The sequence below is a fragment of the Argiope bruennichi genome, chromosome 7, assembly GCF_947563725.1.
Source record: "Argiope bruennichi chromosome 7, qqArgBrue1.1, whole genome shotgun sequence".
NCBI lineage: Eukaryota > Metazoa > Arthropoda > Arachnida > Araneae > Araneidae > Argiope > Argiope bruennichi.
This window is the reverse complement of record NC_079157.1, coordinates 124,060,268-124,078,680: the sequence shown is the minus strand read 5'-3', so window position 1 is coordinate 124,078,680 and position 18,413 is coordinate 124,060,268. Positions and strand designations below refer to the sequence as shown.

The window sequence follows — 18,413 nt, the reverse complement described above, 5'->3', positions numbered from 1 at the left end:
GATTGTAGTTCAATTATATTCTAAAAGAAAACGTTTTTGCAGCTCTACTGGTTTCTGAGCTCAGAAGCCTCCATTGCTTTAAGTTTAACCCATTGAGTGTTTTGAACGATATTTGACAACACTCATGACAAAAATGACATATGATTTGCCATCCTCGGGTCTAACTTGCGAAAGTTGTGAACAATGCTAAATCACATGATGCTAATGCTAAATCTGATTGATTTTTTAAAATAAAAATGCCTTCGAATATTTTTTTTATTTTCTTGTTTACGAGATATGCAAAGAGAAAGTATTGTGAATGTCAAAAAATCGAATTCGAATTTTTGACAAATCCCCATGCTTCAAATCCCCCTGAAACCGAGAAAACATATTTAGAATTATATCTGTCTCACTGTGAATACGATAATTCAAAAACTTTCTGAATTAAGGAATAAAAGTTGATATATGAAGTTACGAACGACTCAATTGGAAGATTTCGATCAAATTTTGAATGAATCCATTTGTAGGAAGTCTGTCTGTCCTTCTATCCGAATACAAGTCAACAGGATAACGACAAAGAGCAAAGAACTAGATAAATAAAATTTGTTACATAAATTAAGTATCTATAATATAGGTTCTTATTAAAATTTTAACCAAATAAGACTGTTTACCGTCTATTAAGTTTATACTTTCGCTGTGAAAAACTGCTGTGAATTACATAAATGAAATTTTATTTTGACTTTAATTAATTAGTTCAGTTTGGGTTTTTTTCAACGGGTTGGGACAAAAATATCCAAAATATGTTCAGTTCTCGGGTATTTTTGTTTTAACCACATCTTTTTGATTAATAGCCAAAAAAATCACCAAAGATTGCTTAATAATAGTAGGATTTTTTGTATCCACGGTACATGAGTGGCATGTGGTTAATAATATGCAAGAATATTTTTTAGACAGCATGTGTCAAAGTTTTTAGGAAGACTGGTTAAATTTTCTAATCAATCAGAATTCCTTTGAATCATATAAAGAGACTTGTGGATATTTCACAAAGTTTGTTGCTTTAGTTTTTCTGTGTTTGCAGACAGAGAACATCGATTACATAATTCTAATCATCATCATAAGTGAAAATAATTCTTTTCATTAAACCTACAAAATGTATGACGAGCTTGAGACTCCATAGAGTCTTCTTTAATAAAAATATTTCAGATAATATTTGCAAACTGATTGAAGGCAATTTTTCCAAATGATAGAATGATTTCGATGCCATTTTGCAATATAATATTAATTTATACGTCTTAATAGATTTCTTTTTTCCAGATTCACAATATTGCAATATTTATTTAAAAATAAGTTGCGTTTAAATTTTGTTAATGCTCTGAAAATTATATTGATTTGAACGATGCATTGTATCTGCAGGAATATAAAATATATTATTTCTAAAATACTAGATGCTCTAAAATCAAGAAGTTGAGTTAGTTGTCCAAGGTATTGAATGAAAGAATGATTGAGCGCTGGCATCTCAGGAAATTTTAACTATAGGATCCCAATTGGATAAAAAGCAAAATTATGGCGATATTATCTATAATTTGCGTTAAAACATTCAATAAAAGGAAACAAAAGTCTTACATTGTAATATTCTAGTAAATGGTATATAAACTGTATTTTATGAAATTATTAAACAATTATTTTTGTTGGGGTTTTTTTTCTGTTATTTGATTTATTAAAAACTTTATATGATATTTAAATGTTCAGTTTTTAAAAATGATGCGTCGAATATAATTTTCATGTAAGTTCTTGCAACAACAATTTATCTTTTATAACAAATAGCGAAAAAAAATGTTATTTTGTTGTTTGAAATTTACCTAAAAGTTATGCACGTCACCTTTTGCACTGGGTCTCACTTTCTTTTGGAGCGGTCCTGGCCAGCATTTTAACATTATTATGATAAAATACTGTCGCGTTTTAGAAATCTTTTAGTTAGTTCTTGTGTGAATCCCATGTTTTAGAAAAGAACTGAATATTTAGAATTTTCAACTCATTTTGTTTCGATTTTCATTTATTTTTTAAACAATAATATTATTGTAAATCAATCATTTGATTTATATTTGCTATTTTTTCATTTTGATGAATATCATTACTAAATTAAATATAAAGCACTTTAAATAAGTCTTATATTAATTTTTTATGTAAGAACACCTTCATCTCCTTCTGTTTCTTAATACTGATAATATACTCGCTTATATTTCAAATTTGTTGCATACGAATAATTTTTCTAGATTTTTAGAGAATATCACCTTTGCATAAAATTTTCAAAAAACTATGTTTTTGTTCAAATAAACTCCAGTAAGGGAAGAAGATTGACGATTCATCTGACTTTTGGTGTGAAACTTTTTTGAATTTTAGAAAAAAAAACATCTGGAACCTATCGTAAAACGCTTTAATGCGCCAATATAAGTTGTTCGATGGGTTTAATAAAAAATGCTATAAAAATCTTAGAATCAAAATTCCAAAGTTCAACGTCAAGGAGTTTAAAATACAAATTTCAGTTTACTCCATAATTCGTGCTGACCCTATCAACGGAGCAGCTCAAGCGTTGATGCATCACAATGAATTTTTTACTTGTCCCTTGTTGCTCCCGAAAATTCGTGTCAATTGCTGCATCCCAACAACAAAAACGCCGCCCTCCAAAAGCAAATCTGCATCCGAATCGATCTCGAGAGGTGTAAAAATTCCCAAATTTAGTGGCGGGAAGGCTTTTAGGTATTTTTTGTGACTAAGCTTGTCAGTTTCAGAGGAGGATGTAGCAGAACAGTTTTGTGTGATTTGGAACGGCAAATTGTACGATTTTCGTGACTTCGTGAATCTGGGAAAATGGTTCGAAAGAAAGGGTCACTGACATTTTTGTTGTGATCTTGTGTTTAAGATGACATAAAGGGATGATTATTCTTGTTGCCTATGCACCATGGAAATGACGGGGTATTTTTTTTAAGTGACCACTCTTTGGAAAAGATTATACAGTTCAATTTTTTTTTTCTTCAAAATTGCGTTTAATGTTAATACATCTTAGAAATTGTAGGCCATCGTGTTCTGAATCACATGCAATAAAAAATAAAATGTAATCGAGATTATGCAAAAATTGTAAAATATTATCACATATTGGAGGGAAAAAATCTATAAATAAGCAGGGTAGATAATTTGACCAAGAGTTTACCAAACTAGGCACATAAATACTTTGGAAGATAGGAATACATACTTCGGAATTACTTTTTAAAAAATTTAGATTAAAATTTTAATTATTTAAAAATTAATTAACTTTGGCAATTTTTGGCGATAATTTTCAAAAATATACCAGCATAAAAATGAATTATCTTTTCAATGGTACCAATTTTGTAACATATAAATCAAGTTTCTATTTTAAATTAAAAAATATTTTTTACCTTTTTTTCCAATAATTTATTTCGCACAAAATAAAAATAAAAATTAACCAAGAGTTGGATAAAAGTTATCACATTGGCAAAAGCTCAAATTTAAATAAAAGCTAACTATTACTGCATATTAAAGTTAACTATTACTACTTAGAAAAGTGTCATTTTTAACAATTCTGAAGGAATAAGTAGGAAACATGTATAATTAAGTAAGTATGAAACATGATATTGTCTAGAAAAATAAATGCAAGAAAAAGGCTTCTGTGACTCTTAAAATATCAGCATTATTAATTCTATAATTGTGTTACTCAAGGCTAACATGGTTTAATTTATACAGGATATCCACATACAGGATATCCACTGCCCTATGTCAGGAAGCCGGCACAGACTCCTTAAATAGTATGGGTTATATGACTATAAAAATTTGAAGGTTAAATATATTTGCTGAGGGGCTTATATTTTGCTCAGGAGGCTATTAATACTAATTTATATTAAATATTTAGTTGCAATTTTTAGCGATTATTAATACCGTCAAACCAGCTAGTTACCAAATGAGGCTAGTATGAAATGAATTCCATGTCGTAAAATCTAATAAATCATATTGGGCATAAAAAATAGAACAAAAAATAAATTCCGGAATATGAAATAAAATAATAGATCAAATTAGTGTGTGGTTACGCTTTATAAGCCAGATAACAGCTACGAGACAGGAGAAATTTCGTTTGTCTAGTGGTTTTGTTACTCGGCTACGAACCCAAAGGTTGCGAGTTCGATCCTCGCCTATCGCCAACAGCAACATTGGTGACCCGATGACGAAAATACACAACCTTCATACAACTGTTGTGGCGCCCTCTACCAGAAATAAATAAAATCAATAAGATAATAAAAAATCAGCCAATAAATTTTAAAAAAAAAATGAAGCTGATAAATAAGCAGCCAAAAAAATGAAGCTGATAAATAATCAGCTAATTAAAAAAAAGGGATAAGGCGCAACAGCCAATATCACCACTAATAACAGCAAAAACAGCCGTTTCATATATATCGTTCGTCACACCTCCGACGCACTGGAGGGGGAGTAATGTGGTGACGCTTTATAAGCCAGATAACAGCTACGAGACAGGAGAAATAGGCATTGAATCTCAAGAATAAAATCTACTTAAACACTATTCAAAGAATTCTTACACATATCCATTTTAAACGGGAAAACAATTAAATGTTATCCAATAAAGACTGGCCGAGATTTTTCTAATTAATATTACTGAAATCAAATTTGAATTACAAAAATTTACATAACATTTCCCCAAAAAATGCATTGCAAATAATCGCGTTCAAAAAAATTATGCATAGTAGGATAGATAATAAAAATTGTCAAAACACATTTAAGTGAAACTATGAAAAATATTTTTGAAATAATATCACACATCGAAACTGTAAAATTAAAGTTTTGACAATCAATCGTAAGCTAGAAACAAATAAAGGAAAAATAAAAATAAAACAGCAAAATTTTCTAGTTTGTAGTACAAATTTTGTGCTCAATAAACAAAAAAAATATTCGTTTTCCAAAATACATTTATTGTATTCGTTACTAATTCTGAAGCTTTCAGACCACAATTTTTTTTAGTTGGTTGTACCCTCAAATGACAGAATTAGAAATTCAAACAAATCGCAAAATGTATAAAGACAATTGCATGCATTTTCTGCAGTAAGAACATATCATATTGCTGATTGCATAATATGGAGTTGCAGTTTCTTGAAAAAGAATCGTGACGCTCATTTCATTTCTATAGAATGATTTTATCCCTGAATTTCACAGCAAAATCCTGTAAAAGCAATTTTAATTTATATCGTGCTCCACATAAAAACGTGAAAGTGGTTGTTAACCTTTTCAATACCACTTTTTTTCTTTTCCAAAATTAAGATAATTTAGAACTCTAATGGGTCAAATAAACTATAAATAGCTATATTCTGCTAAAATAAAAACAAGAATTGACTATAGGTGCAATTTTGGAGGAGGGACATATGTGCTTCAATGGGTTTTTTTTTAATCGGACACATGTGTCCCATTGGGGTTGAGGTGATCATATAAAATACACTGGTTACGAAAAAAAATTGTGTTAACATATGAATATAATCACAGGAAACCATTAGGACATGCTCTTCGATAAATTTCCCCCTTACTTAACCCTTTGGGTGATTTAAAAATATTAACGGGTGATATATTATATGACCCGTTAATATTTTTAAAATTTATTATCACCATTTTAAATTTATTATCCCCATCACTAATTTATTATAAACATTTTAACCCCTGTGGGGACCAAAGGGGTTAAAATGTTTTTATTTCTTACAAAAATATTTACTCTGAAATTTTTATTGTACAACATAGAAACAAAGTTAGATTACTATAATTCTTATTCTCTTGTTTCAAATTTGAAAATAAATTTTACAAATAATAAGTTTTTAATAAAGCAAGAAATGTAGAAGATTTTTAAAATTGAAAATACATTTTTTCAGCATTTATAACAGGCTTAAATGTTTCGCTAATTAATTATACAACTGCGGTAAATAGAAATTTCAATTTAATTAATTGATAACTGTAGAAACACAAAACATTTATTCAATTTTGCTAGAAATATTTTCCGTTTTATATTTCTGCCTGTTTTGTAATTTAAATTTTAGGAAAATGTTATAAAATTTAAATTTTACTTTTCAATTATTTTGACTTTGAATAGGTTTTAGTAAAATTTTATTTTTTTAAGAATGCAATTTGAGTTTAGGTGCTGAGTAAATCAATTCATCAGTAATTGATTGAAAAGTAAAAAATTTATCTTTTGAGAAATGTTATAAGTCAACTGTTCAAATATTAAAATTCGTAAAAATGAATTAACCTATATTTTTAACATTAATTGGAAATTACTCCAATCAAACTTTTCTTTTGTGATCATATTTTCCCTTCGTTATTGAGTCCTCATAATTTGTTTCATTTTCCATTTCCTGGTTTGTTATATTTTTAAGGAAGTTCTGTAAAAAATTTCGAAACAAATATGACAGAAATTAAACGCAGTTGACGTTTCTTTCCTCATCAATGTCTCACACAATTCCTGAAATGATTAAAAATGGTGTCATACATTTTATACACATATAAATAAACACTTCTGTTTCGTTTTTAATGCATTTCATGACAATAATTATTATTCCACGGAAGTGATTTATCTGGTATTGTGCTAATCATTATATTGAGTAATTTAATCTTACTGATTTGGATTTAAAAAACGAACATTGAGTTTTATAATTTTCTACTAGTTATTTTTTGAAATGTAAAAAAGTTTTCATAACTAAGTGTCACTTTTAATGGATTTCTTCATAGTAATTATTTTTTTACACCAGTGATTTATTTGGCGTTGTGCTAATCATTATATTGAGTAACATAGCATGTTTAAATTAATTTTACTGATTGGGGTTTAGAAAACGAACTATGAGTTCTACAATTTGCTACTAATTATTTTTTTTAAGTAAAATAAATTCAAAAATAAAAATTTGATCTTTCTTTGTTCGATTTTAAAGAAAGGTAGTAAAAAAAATATCAACAATTCCTTAACTACGAAAAACAAAAATGCATTTTAGGTAATTTGGTTCAGTTAGTAAGAGATCTACTATGGGTTTTCCACAAGTTTAGTTATATTAACGTCCTGTTTTAAAGCAACACTAAGGCTACTTTTGGGCGTATCTTGTAATTTTGATATGCTGTGAGATGAAGAGGATGATACCTAAGTTGGCACCCTCACTCCAAACTTCCACACCACACCAGCAAGAGGAGTGGGTTTTCCGCAAATTGTAAAGTTCTGGGAATGAAAGGTTAGTGGTTTGAGGCCTACTCTAAAAAAAGATGAAACTGGCATGTGGGCCTGTTTCCTGTTAAATAGTTAAGGGTCAAATGCTTTCCTCTGATGTAGTGTGGTGATTTGGAAAGGGTGACCCCGTCTCACATCTCCGATCATGGCTCAAAATGATGTCCCAAAATAACCATTACCAATTCGACTAATAATAGCAAGAACAGTGGAGCTTCGTTTAACGAACATAATTCGTTCCCGATTCTTAGTCGTAATGCGAAACACTCGTTAATCAAAGCAATTTTTTCCAACATAGGTATCCATGTTAAATAGGACGATCTTTCCAACGATCTCCCATGCTCAAAGAAATCTACAATAATATAATTTACTATTTATAATGCAAGCCTTTTCTTATACAAGAAAATTCTCTAAAGACGTTTGCCTTTGGCTAGCTTCCAAATTTTGTGAAAACGGGACACAGCAATTTGGTTAAATGAATTTGTAGTTTGCATAGCTACTTTCTTATCAATTGATGGTTATCAACATACGATTCAATAATTCCCCATGCTTTCAGCGCTTCCCTTATTTCAATGGAAGGCTGTTGCTCGGTTGAGTCTCTTATTTCTTTCTCTCTTGACCAAATTTCCCCGACAGCTTTTTTTATGTGATGCCGACAGAATGCAGCTTCTTGAGATCTTCGGTAGTTCTGTCTATGTTCTTCCACCACCTCATCGATGTCGTTGGTATCTACCTGTAGCGCCATAATCTCCACCAGGGACAAAATCTTATCGATCAAGGCTCTACAGACACTTACTCAAACTTCTCAGAGTTGTGTTAGACAACGATCTGTGGCTCAAACTTTTTTCATGTTGATATAAGGATTCTCGTCAAACAAGAGCTTAACACAGGGGAATGCAGGCTAATCCAGGATGTGACGACAAGGTGTCTCCTCAGCATTCTCCGAAGCTCTTTAAATGACGTATTTTTTATATTTTGTTTTGTTATGCGAGGTTTGATTGTAATTCAATATATGATTGCGTGTCCTTTAAAGTATTTGTTTCTTATTTAAATACTAGCATGAAATAATGAATGCTTCAGTTAAGAAAAGCGAAGTTAATTTTGTCAATCATGTCAAGAACCAAGTTATTAAATAAGAAAAACAGAAAACTGCCTGCAGGGGGTGGGGGCAAAGCTTTTGAAGTGGTAAGAGGGGACGGAGCCTCCAGATTTTTTTACAATATTTTCAAAGTAATTTTATTTATGCAGTTTACAAAGTCGAAATATATTTTTCTATCTGTATATTCCATTACACCACATAAAATAGTACCAAATGGTTAAAATTCAGCAACAATTCGCTCAACTATTAAATTGGTATCATTAAAGAGCCATTTTTTTAAATTTTGAAATAGTATATTTTACTTTAATTCTTTAGTACGATAATATTTTCAAAATCATTGTCACCAAGATTCAGCTTAATTTTCATTTAATTAAAATTTCGAGAAAATCGCTCTGAGGTGCACATTTGCGCCCTCCAAAATACCCATGCATTAAATTTGGTAGCATTCATCTTTATTACAAGAAAAGAAAACTTAACCGACATTGTTGAGCTTTTCCAAATCAACTGCTTAAAAGTTGTATGACTCATGTATGAGTGATTGAGCATGGGTGATAAACTGAATGCTTATGTAATTCATCCGATCAAGAGTTGTAATTAAAACAAGAACATAAAGTGAAATTGTACTGTTCTGAATTGCAAGACATGTAATATTAACCCTTTGCACTCGGATGGTGACTCTCACTCAACATTCAAAATTGTGCATCATTTTGATTTTTTTTTAATTTAAAAAAAATACTTAAAGAATGGAAAGAAGATGTAGATTAATTTTTCGGTAAAATTCATCTTAAAACTATAATAAATATTTTTTTTTCATACAAGTAAGCAAGTCCTTGTGTTAGCTGAATAATTTTGCTTCGAATTACTTCTCAGAGCGCAAAGGGTTAATATTCGATCATGCGAGGAAGTTCTTGGTTTGGAGATTTAAATCACTCAATGCTTTAAGAAAAAGAATTAAAAGCATAGTCAATTATTTTTCCATCGTAGATATGCTATGCTGTAGAAAATGTCATTCGAAATTTTACTAATCATCATCATGCTAGATGATAAGATATACTTTAATTATAATTATAATGACTGATTCATAAATGTTTAGTTAAAATGTGTCGTATTCAAATCCTTGCGGAAAAATATATAAATTCTCTTGCGGAAACAAATTATAATTCTCATAAATAGATTAATGAAAAAGTCTACAAGGATATTTCATTACAATTATTCTCCGAGTACGAATTTCATAAGAACATTGCATTTATCATAACTTACTCACGAAAACTTCTTTCAACAAATTCGCTGTGAAACTCCGGCGATGAAATGTTGTGCAAATCGAGTCAACATCAGCTATGCGCAACATAATATTAATAGCCACTGCCCGGTCGAGAGCCTAAGATTTTTATTAGTAAAATTTGTATTGCGTATAATTTAATATGACTTTGTGTGGACATGTTCTTTGTTACGTATCGATGAAAGAAACATAATTTGATAAATGAAATGATAACTAACCAAATAAAAGTTTCGGCTGAGCAATTTGGATTCTCGTATTTTCTAACAATCAATAAATGGACAAAAACGGGAGATAAAATGCAGAAATGACTAATGAAAACAGTGCATTTCCCCATTTTTTATAACCTTAGTTGGTGTAATATCCAGACAGATGAAGCAAAACAAAACACGATATTGCGGTACTACGTTTATATTGCAAATGGATCAAAATTATCCTTTTATCAACAGTATTATTTATCATGTACCAGTGGAAAGAAATCAATCAGTTCTGATTGAATCGATCAATCAATTCTGATAAATCAATAGTTGTATTCATTAGAAACCAAAGTTCTCTCGCATTCTGTGTAATAATCTCTCACTCCCATCAAAAAATTGTGAACTTAGGGTACGGCCAAACACTTCTTACATGTCATTGGCGTCCAATAGTTACGAAATATTAACTATTTCTAAAATTACTAAATATGACGCGCATTTTTACTCAGTCAATATTGCTGTCCTTGGCAAGTTTTTGGCGATTAATCCTTGGAATGCGGATAATAGTATCCGAAAATCGAATTGGCGTTTTAGATGCTTTTTTTTCGAACCTGTTGAAAACCAATATTTAAAACAGAACTACAGTTGTAGACACAAAATCAAGCAAGAAATTTGATATATTTAAGCCATTACGTTTTTGAGTCACAAAATCACACAAGAAATTTGATATATTTAAGTCATTGCGTTTTTGAGTTGCCGCGTTTACATGCTTCTGAAAGTATTCCTTGTTGGATTTGGCGTCAAATTTGGTAAGTGCCTGCAATATAGATGTTAAATCTGTATACCAAATTTCATTTGCCTAGATCTTTGCACTTTGTAATTATATAGTTCCCTTGCTTTCAGGACTACAGGACAGATAGACTTTCTTTGAATGAAATGTTCAAAATTTGACAGAAATCTTCAAATTCTGTTGTAAGTCCATATGCCAAATCTCATCTGCTTAGTCTAAAATGTTTTTGAGTTATCTTGTTTACAGGAAGGCAAACTGACTAAGAGGCAGAAAGATTTTAAAAAAGGATAGGAGAATGAAATCCGGAAATAAATAAAGAAATAAAATTAATTCTTAAAAATAAAAGCATTTTAAAATTTCTAAAAATTTTCTAGAAATTGCCGTTGCACTCACTATTCTAAATATTAAAAAAAATTAATTGATTTAGGTCCACTCTATTGTATAACCGTTCCTATTAAACAGCTTTATATAATTTGCTAAAAATTGCGGATTTGAAAGCTTTACTTTTAAGATAATAAAAAATGAATTATAATACCGTCACTTTATTAAGATTAATAACTGCTTCTTTATTATATTTTATCTATATATTTTAAATAATAATAAAAACTTTAAAACTGATCCCCCATTTCCAACCAATTGTACAGTTTTGCCCATGTTTATTTTTTTGTGAAAACCAATGACGCTTAAATATTGCTTATCCAACAACACACACAATCTTTGCGAGAAAATATATATTTAAATAAAGCAATACTTCACTGTACATGCTCAACTGGAAAAACAATCTGATCAACTTCGGCAGCCTCAACCATTGTACCGATTTCTCTCATTTTTATTTCAATGGCTGCCTGTGCTTTCCACTTCCAGTTTTAAGAGAATCCCCAAAAGTATACTTCACTGTATTTTCTTTATAAAGAGAAACCATGATAGAGTCACCCAACACCGATCACTTTATCGATTTCTCCGATTTTTATTTCCCTTAAATGCTTATGAGGTCTAAATATGGACAACTCATGACGTTTGGCTAGTCAAAAATGGAGAATAAATGAAATCGCTGTCCTCTTCTTAACTCGATTTATTTTGTAGATATTTTGCAAAATAAAACTTTTATCTCTCTTATTTCAACTACTGGAGCGATGTCGCTAATCGTACTCTAGATTTAAAACCACAGTATCAAACCTTGCATTAACAAAATTGTTAAAAAAATATTATGAATGTATAAAAATCGTTTTCATTTTTTCTCTTTGATGATTTTCTTATACTAAATTAATTTTTGAATAGATGATAAATAATTCTTATGCTTTATTCATTTCTGTGGTTTTGTTTCCTACAGGCTGGAAGTATCTTGGAAGATGCCATTTCATTCTCTCAAATATGCCATAGTAGTGTTCTATACCTTGGATTTCATTCTCTGTCAAAATGAAGGTAAATATTGCATCTTGGGATATTTTATATAAATCTGCTTGTACTATGTTCATCATGCTTACTAAATTTTTAATCAGAAGGACGACATTAACTTCTGTTTTTTAAGGTATCAGGGCATAATGTAGCCATATTTCACCGAGCGCTCGCGGTCATATGGCAAAAATCTCAAATATCCAATAGTTTGAGATGGGATGTTTCGAGATTCGAAACTCGACTCCATAGAAGTCTGATTGTGTATGTGGACCTGGGAAGCGTTAGGTCTCATTTTGAGGATAAGACTCCTCTCGTTAGTGTGGTATGGAAATTATTTCAGGTGTAGTCCTCGTCATCTGGTCGATGTTCGAAATCACAAGAGCAGCACTAAAAGAACTCTCTTGCTACTTTAAATAAGATGTCAATGTTTCAAAATGAAAGCGAATGTTATATCTAACATTGCGATCTTATAATTTCATCTTTTTTAAAAGTGAATAAAATTACTATCTGTTAAGTAGTATGTGTTGCCATTCTAAGAATTGATACATATACAGAGAAGATATATATGATGTACGAATCCAGAATTAAGAAAAATGTACGAATCTTTTTAATCATTTTTAGGCGTTCAACGGCTTTCAGGGACGAAGACCTTCCTAAGATATAGGTTTTGTTATTTATCCCCTATTTATTTTCCATGACATTAAAGTTTTGTCTATTATAATAAACAAAACCATAAACAACATTGTTATTCATTTTTGAGCCATATTTAAAAAAAATTTAAGTTATTGAGTTTTTTGGGATCCTTAATTTTCAATGAAGTAAATATATTTTTCCAAATAGGAACTTTCGCCTTGACAGTTGGATCATTTTCAAATAAGATATTTTTTGCCAGGCACTTCTAGGCTTTTATATTATATATATATATATATATATATATATATATATATATATATAGAGAGAGAGAGAGAGAGAGAGAGAGAGAGAGAGAGAAAGAGAGAGAATATCCACAAATGTTTTTCATCTATCAGTTGTGACCGAATAAGATTCAAATCTAGTTCTTTTTATAAAAAATTAAATTTTTCTAACTTGAAGTGACAGCCTCCATTACTAATCACTCATTGTTCACAAAATATAAAATAACCAGCTGAAAACCATTTTTAATCAATGTTACGACACAGGCACCTGCCGTTCTACGGGTTTTTAATGCATCTTTTCAACAATAGATGGCGTCAGATGCTAGTCATTTGTAACTCTTAAATTAGAGTGAATTTTACGAAAGAAAAAAAAAAGAGACGGGTAGAAAGAGAAAAAAAATTGAATTCTGCGGCTGTTTATTTTATATTTTTGTGTAATGCCATATTAAATAAAACAAATGCTTTAAAGTATGTCATATAACTTAGATTTCACGGAAAATCGTATCTTAAAACGAAATAACTGTGATGCTTCCTTTTTTATTATGGAAATCACTCTTATTATTTTTTATTATTAATACTAATATTATTTTATTATTAAATTTAATCAGTTTTTATCATTATAATTTGAAAGTCCAAGAAATACATGTTTTATTATTAACGGAAAGATATCAAAAGACGTTCGTTATTTTTATTTTAAATTTAAATTATTAAGTATTTATTCTTCTTAGTTATTCATGAGGGTTGCCCAAATGAAAAGTGGGCACTTGCGATTGCATCAGAAATGATTACAGCTACAGCAGCGATACCGAACAGGCATATAAAGGGCAGAGGGAGGTGTACATTGCATATGGCGTTTAACTTTGAGAACTGTTAATGGTAGAGGAAATTGATCGAAAGTAAAGTCGTGCTATACATGAATGCGTCCAGATCGGAACAACGCGCGATAGTGCGGTTTTTAATTCTCCGATTGCTGTGGACCACTCTTGTTAAGTTTCCTTCAGCAAAGGAACAGTATCAATTCAATACAATGCCGCAGTACTCTCGAAACTACGGAAAGCAATCAAAAGCAAACGGCCAGCCCTTCTCACATAACAAGTGATCCGTCTTCCTGACAATGCTGACCGACACGTCTCCGTGAAATCCAGACGACTTTTTAAAAATTCCGTTGAGAAGTGTTGGAACATCCGCCGTAGAATCCGGATTTGTCACCTTGTAACTTCCACATCTTTGGACCACTTAAGAGAGCATTACAGAAGATACGTTTCCATTTGGACGGCGAAGCTGTGCAGGACTTCCGCAAGAACCAACCACTATCTTTCTACAGTTAATTTAGAGAACAGCTTCTAAATGATGAGACGTGTTAAAAGGCCCATGGCGATTTCTTTTGATTTCCAATAAAGATGTTCTTTTCATTCAACTTGTCCACTTTTCATTCCTTATACATTTACATTTTTTTGTGCTCTAGAAAATTTGTTCCAGTGCGACTGCATGGAATATTGGGAGTGCGTGGGACAAGGCGGCACTCCTTACTCTTACTGTGCCTACACCCACAAAGTATGTTGTTTCGTCGAATCAGAGGATCTGACGGTCGGGATCTTGCCGAGGAAGGGCAAGCTCGCCTCTTGCGGGCAGAAGGGGACAGACAGCGGCAAGGATGGCGTTTCTGAATCTGGAGAATGGTCTTGGCATGTAAGGATTTTTATTTTTACAATTTAAAAAAATTACATCGAAGTATTATTTTTTAAAGTTAGTCTCTTGATGTGGTATTATTTCCAAGCTCCACTACTGGTAAAATATGTGGCATTGGTATAACTTCATTCATAACGGATGTCCCAAAAATGACTGATGGATTTTGAAAATCAAGTTTAAAAAGGCATAGTGGGATAGAAATGTATCGTTTAAAATCATACGCTTGGGAAATCAGTGAATTTTATCCCAACAAATTACAAATTTCGTTAGACTTGCCACCTATAGATACCGTTTCAAGCGATTTGCAACAGGTGTAGTTAAATTTGATTTTTCTTTTATTTGTTTAAGTAATTTTTGTAACTTTCTTACTTCGCCGCTAGGGGTGCTGCCTCTCTAATTCAGCATAATCACATACTAGAGGTATATTTTATTTTCCTGAATATACAAAACGACATTTAGAATTCAAAAAGATTAAAAGAATTTCAACGATCGCCCTGTATATTCTTATTGGTTGAATTGAGATTAATTTTTAAAAAATGACTTATCAAACCTAAAATATTATCACGCTTCAAACGTTCCTATTAAATGTACGAATCTCTGAAATTTTTTTATCAAATTTATTTTTCCTTAAAATTTTAAAGTCGTAGATATTCAAAAACTAATGTTTTAATTCTCTTGCAGGCTGCCATTCTGGAGAAATCGTTGGAGCTCTACGTATGCGGTGGCTCTTTAGTGGACGAATACTGGGTCTTGACTGCAGCACACTGTGTCGACGATTAGTAAGAAGCAATATTAAAAAAAATTAATACGTATAAATATTTTATAAATAATTATAGATTATTTCAGTAAAAATCAACGATCGTTTCATTAATTCAGAAACGAGTATTCTGATCAAGATATTTTAAGAGCATAAATTCTACCCTCGCCGCCCATTCCAAAAAAAGATGCTAAAATCGAACTACAAACAATTTCAATAGAATTGAAGGAATATTAGTCAATATTAGTTAAATTCAGATATCTAGATATATTAAAAGAAAAGCATATCTATTTGTTAATACAATGATTTTGTAGACGCAAATAATATGCTGTAATCCGTTCTGCTTCAGCTACACATTGGTGTTTAATATCGCAAAGGGAGTTAGGGCCCCAAGTTGCAATTTTTTGTAAAGCGACGCACATTATGTTTAGTTTCTTAACAAAATAGTGAAAGGAATTGAACGCACATTTTAGTCTTCTTTGCTTTATCTTTACCTTAACCTCCATCTAACTGTGCTTCATTAAATGATATACAGTTTCGGTGTCAAGCACGAGTCCTTAGTATTGGTTGCATTTTTAAATTACGGTAAGGTAAATAATGAGACAGTCACCCTTTGGGTTGATTCCGTCCAATATCCACATATTTTTATAAAAATAATCACATGCTGAAGTTCACTTATCTAAGTTGCTGTTCTTTATGAATTAGTGAATTCAACTGTGGTGCCACGAATTGAGAAGGATTTAGTCCAAAGTTTTATATAGATGTGCAGTTTCAGCACTAATAAGATATCTCATGTTTCAGATACCCATTTCCTTGCATTTTTGAGTTCTTGTTCTTAAACGTACACGAACAGACATATAGATAGATTTCACACTCATAAATTACGCTCAAAAGTAATCAGAAATGTGTTTTTATAATGCTAATGTAAAAAAAAAAGTTTCTTATTTTGTTGAGCTTTTGATTTGTTCACAAACTGGCAGACACATTTCCGAGCCTTGTTTTCTTTTATGATTCGATGAGTTACTAAAACTTGATTTAGCTAATATTAACGTCCCGTTTCAAAGCAACAGTAGATCCATTTTGGAATGGACTTTGTAATTTCGAACTGCGGTCAGATATAAGGATGATACCTGAGATGGAACCCCCTCATCAAACTTCCACACCACACCGGCTGGAGGACATTTGGCCCCGAGGGATTTAGTTTGGACCAGACCCGCTTACATGACGGTTCTTAGGTGAAATTAGCTCTCGAACCTAAAACGTTCCGATTCCGAACCCTAGATTTTACCACCAGGCCACCGCGGCCCACTAGGAGATTCCTCAAAATGAAGAATATTTGATATTTATTATGATTTTTCAGCTTATATGTTCGATATTGAAAAAAGTAAAAGTTTTGAATATATTGTGACATTTTTTTAGTCCGTTATCTGAAAATTTATACGGGCATAAAAACATGAAAATAAATATTTTAGATTTATTTTCAGCGATTTGCTTCAATAAATTATTCAAGATTCTTTTTTTTTTTTTTTTTTTTTTTTTTTTAGTTCGTCGTCTCGTTTTTTAAAAGTGCGACTGGGCGAACATGACGTGTCCACTTCCACCGAGCGCTATCCTCACGAAGAGTTTGATGTATCACAGATTGTACTGCACCCTCGGTTCAACAACGAGACTTTGGAGAACGACATCGCACTGGTTCGCCTCGCCACCCCCGTCAGACGAAAGCCTCACATCAACATCGTCTGCCTACCCGACACCAAAACCGAAGAAAGCGAACTGCTGGCTTCTTCCAGTTGCTATATAACAGGCTGGGGTAGGAGAACGGAAAGTAAGTAAGAAAACAGAATTTTTCGAGCTAGCCGTCTTTAGCTACCAGCTTGTTCGTCCAAACTATTGATTTTTTTGGTGAAAATGCAGAATCGTCTGCTTCTTGACGCGATTTTCAAAATCTCCATCATGGGGCGTTTCCGAGTCTTGTCTCCTGGAGTACCAACCTCTCTAAGATACTACTCAAGAGCGAAGTTTAGTGAAAAACAGGCTAAATAAGTGGGCAATTTTATATTTTAACCGACTTTTTAAACAATTAATAAGAATAGTTAAGTTATAGCAATGATCCATCTGGCGATGATTAAGCCTACTTTAGCGCTTGTTAACCGTTCTGTTTAAAGCCTATTTCATTTACATCTTGTTTCCTATGATCTAATGAAACGTCAGTCCTTTTCAAATTATTTCTAATAACGTTTTGCAGTTCCATTAATTAACGAAAAATGGAATAAAATGCTGCAAAACATTCAATGAAGAATATTTATTCTTATAATGATTTGTTTACGTTTCATTGTTGACATTCATCGATATCTGTGCCATGTACGTTAGCATTATATATATATATGTAAGACTATTAAAATAACATAATTTTCATGTCTAACGATTTGACGAAATTATTCAAATAATATTAAATTAACTACAGGCCTTACAACTTGCCAGTCGCCAAAGGCGGCTAGTTTAAAATATATCTCAATGAAAATATTATCGCATATGATGGAATACATTCCATTTGCGGATAAATAATAACCAAATTGCTGAAAAGAAAGACGGAATTGAAAAGGAAGTTAAAAAATTTATATCAGTGATTTTTCTAAAATTTCAATACTTTTTAAGGGATTTGATTATTATATTAACTTCCACAATGATTACTGGAAGCAAACTTTTTGATTTAGAACCATGACCAGACGGTAAGGACGGAATTCAACTGCAACAACGTTTGATAACCAATATTTATTTTATATATATATCAGGTTTTTATGCTCTTGAACGTTGTGAATAGATCTCAAAGCCAAAATTATGCCAACTTCCCAGTACTACGACAATTAAGTCTCTTAGATATTAGGTATTCAACCCAATTATTATAAAAGAACCACTGAATATAATGCAAAAGTTTTACAATTGGAATTGTAAATGAAATTCTTGTATTCTTAATTTTATTAATCCAACAATTAGGGCAACCAATGCATAATGAGTGATTTTTACATTTTATTTTAACAAAGTGGCGCTAA

At 31.3% G+C, this 18,413-nt stretch overlaps 1 protein-coding gene across 1 annotated transcript in view; it reads left to right on the top strand.

Annotated features, from left to right (window-relative positions):
• Positions 1–18,413, top strand: part of LOC129975864 (phenoloxidase-activating factor 2-like) — a 48,233-nt gene that overhangs the window by 25,953 nt on the left and 3,867 nt on the right. Inside the window, exons 2-5 of the mRNA XM_056089113.1 lie at positions 11,939–12,030; positions 14,383–14,606; positions 15,288–15,385; positions 16,908–17,188. Of these exons, the coding sequence (XP_055945088.1) occupies positions 11,958–12,030; positions 14,383–14,606; positions 15,288–15,385; positions 16,908–17,188 (676 nt within the window). The 5' untranslated portion in view covers positions 11,939–11,957. The remainder of the gene's footprint in view (positions 1–11,938; positions 12,031–14,382; positions 14,607–15,287; positions 15,386–16,907; positions 17,189–18,413) is intronic.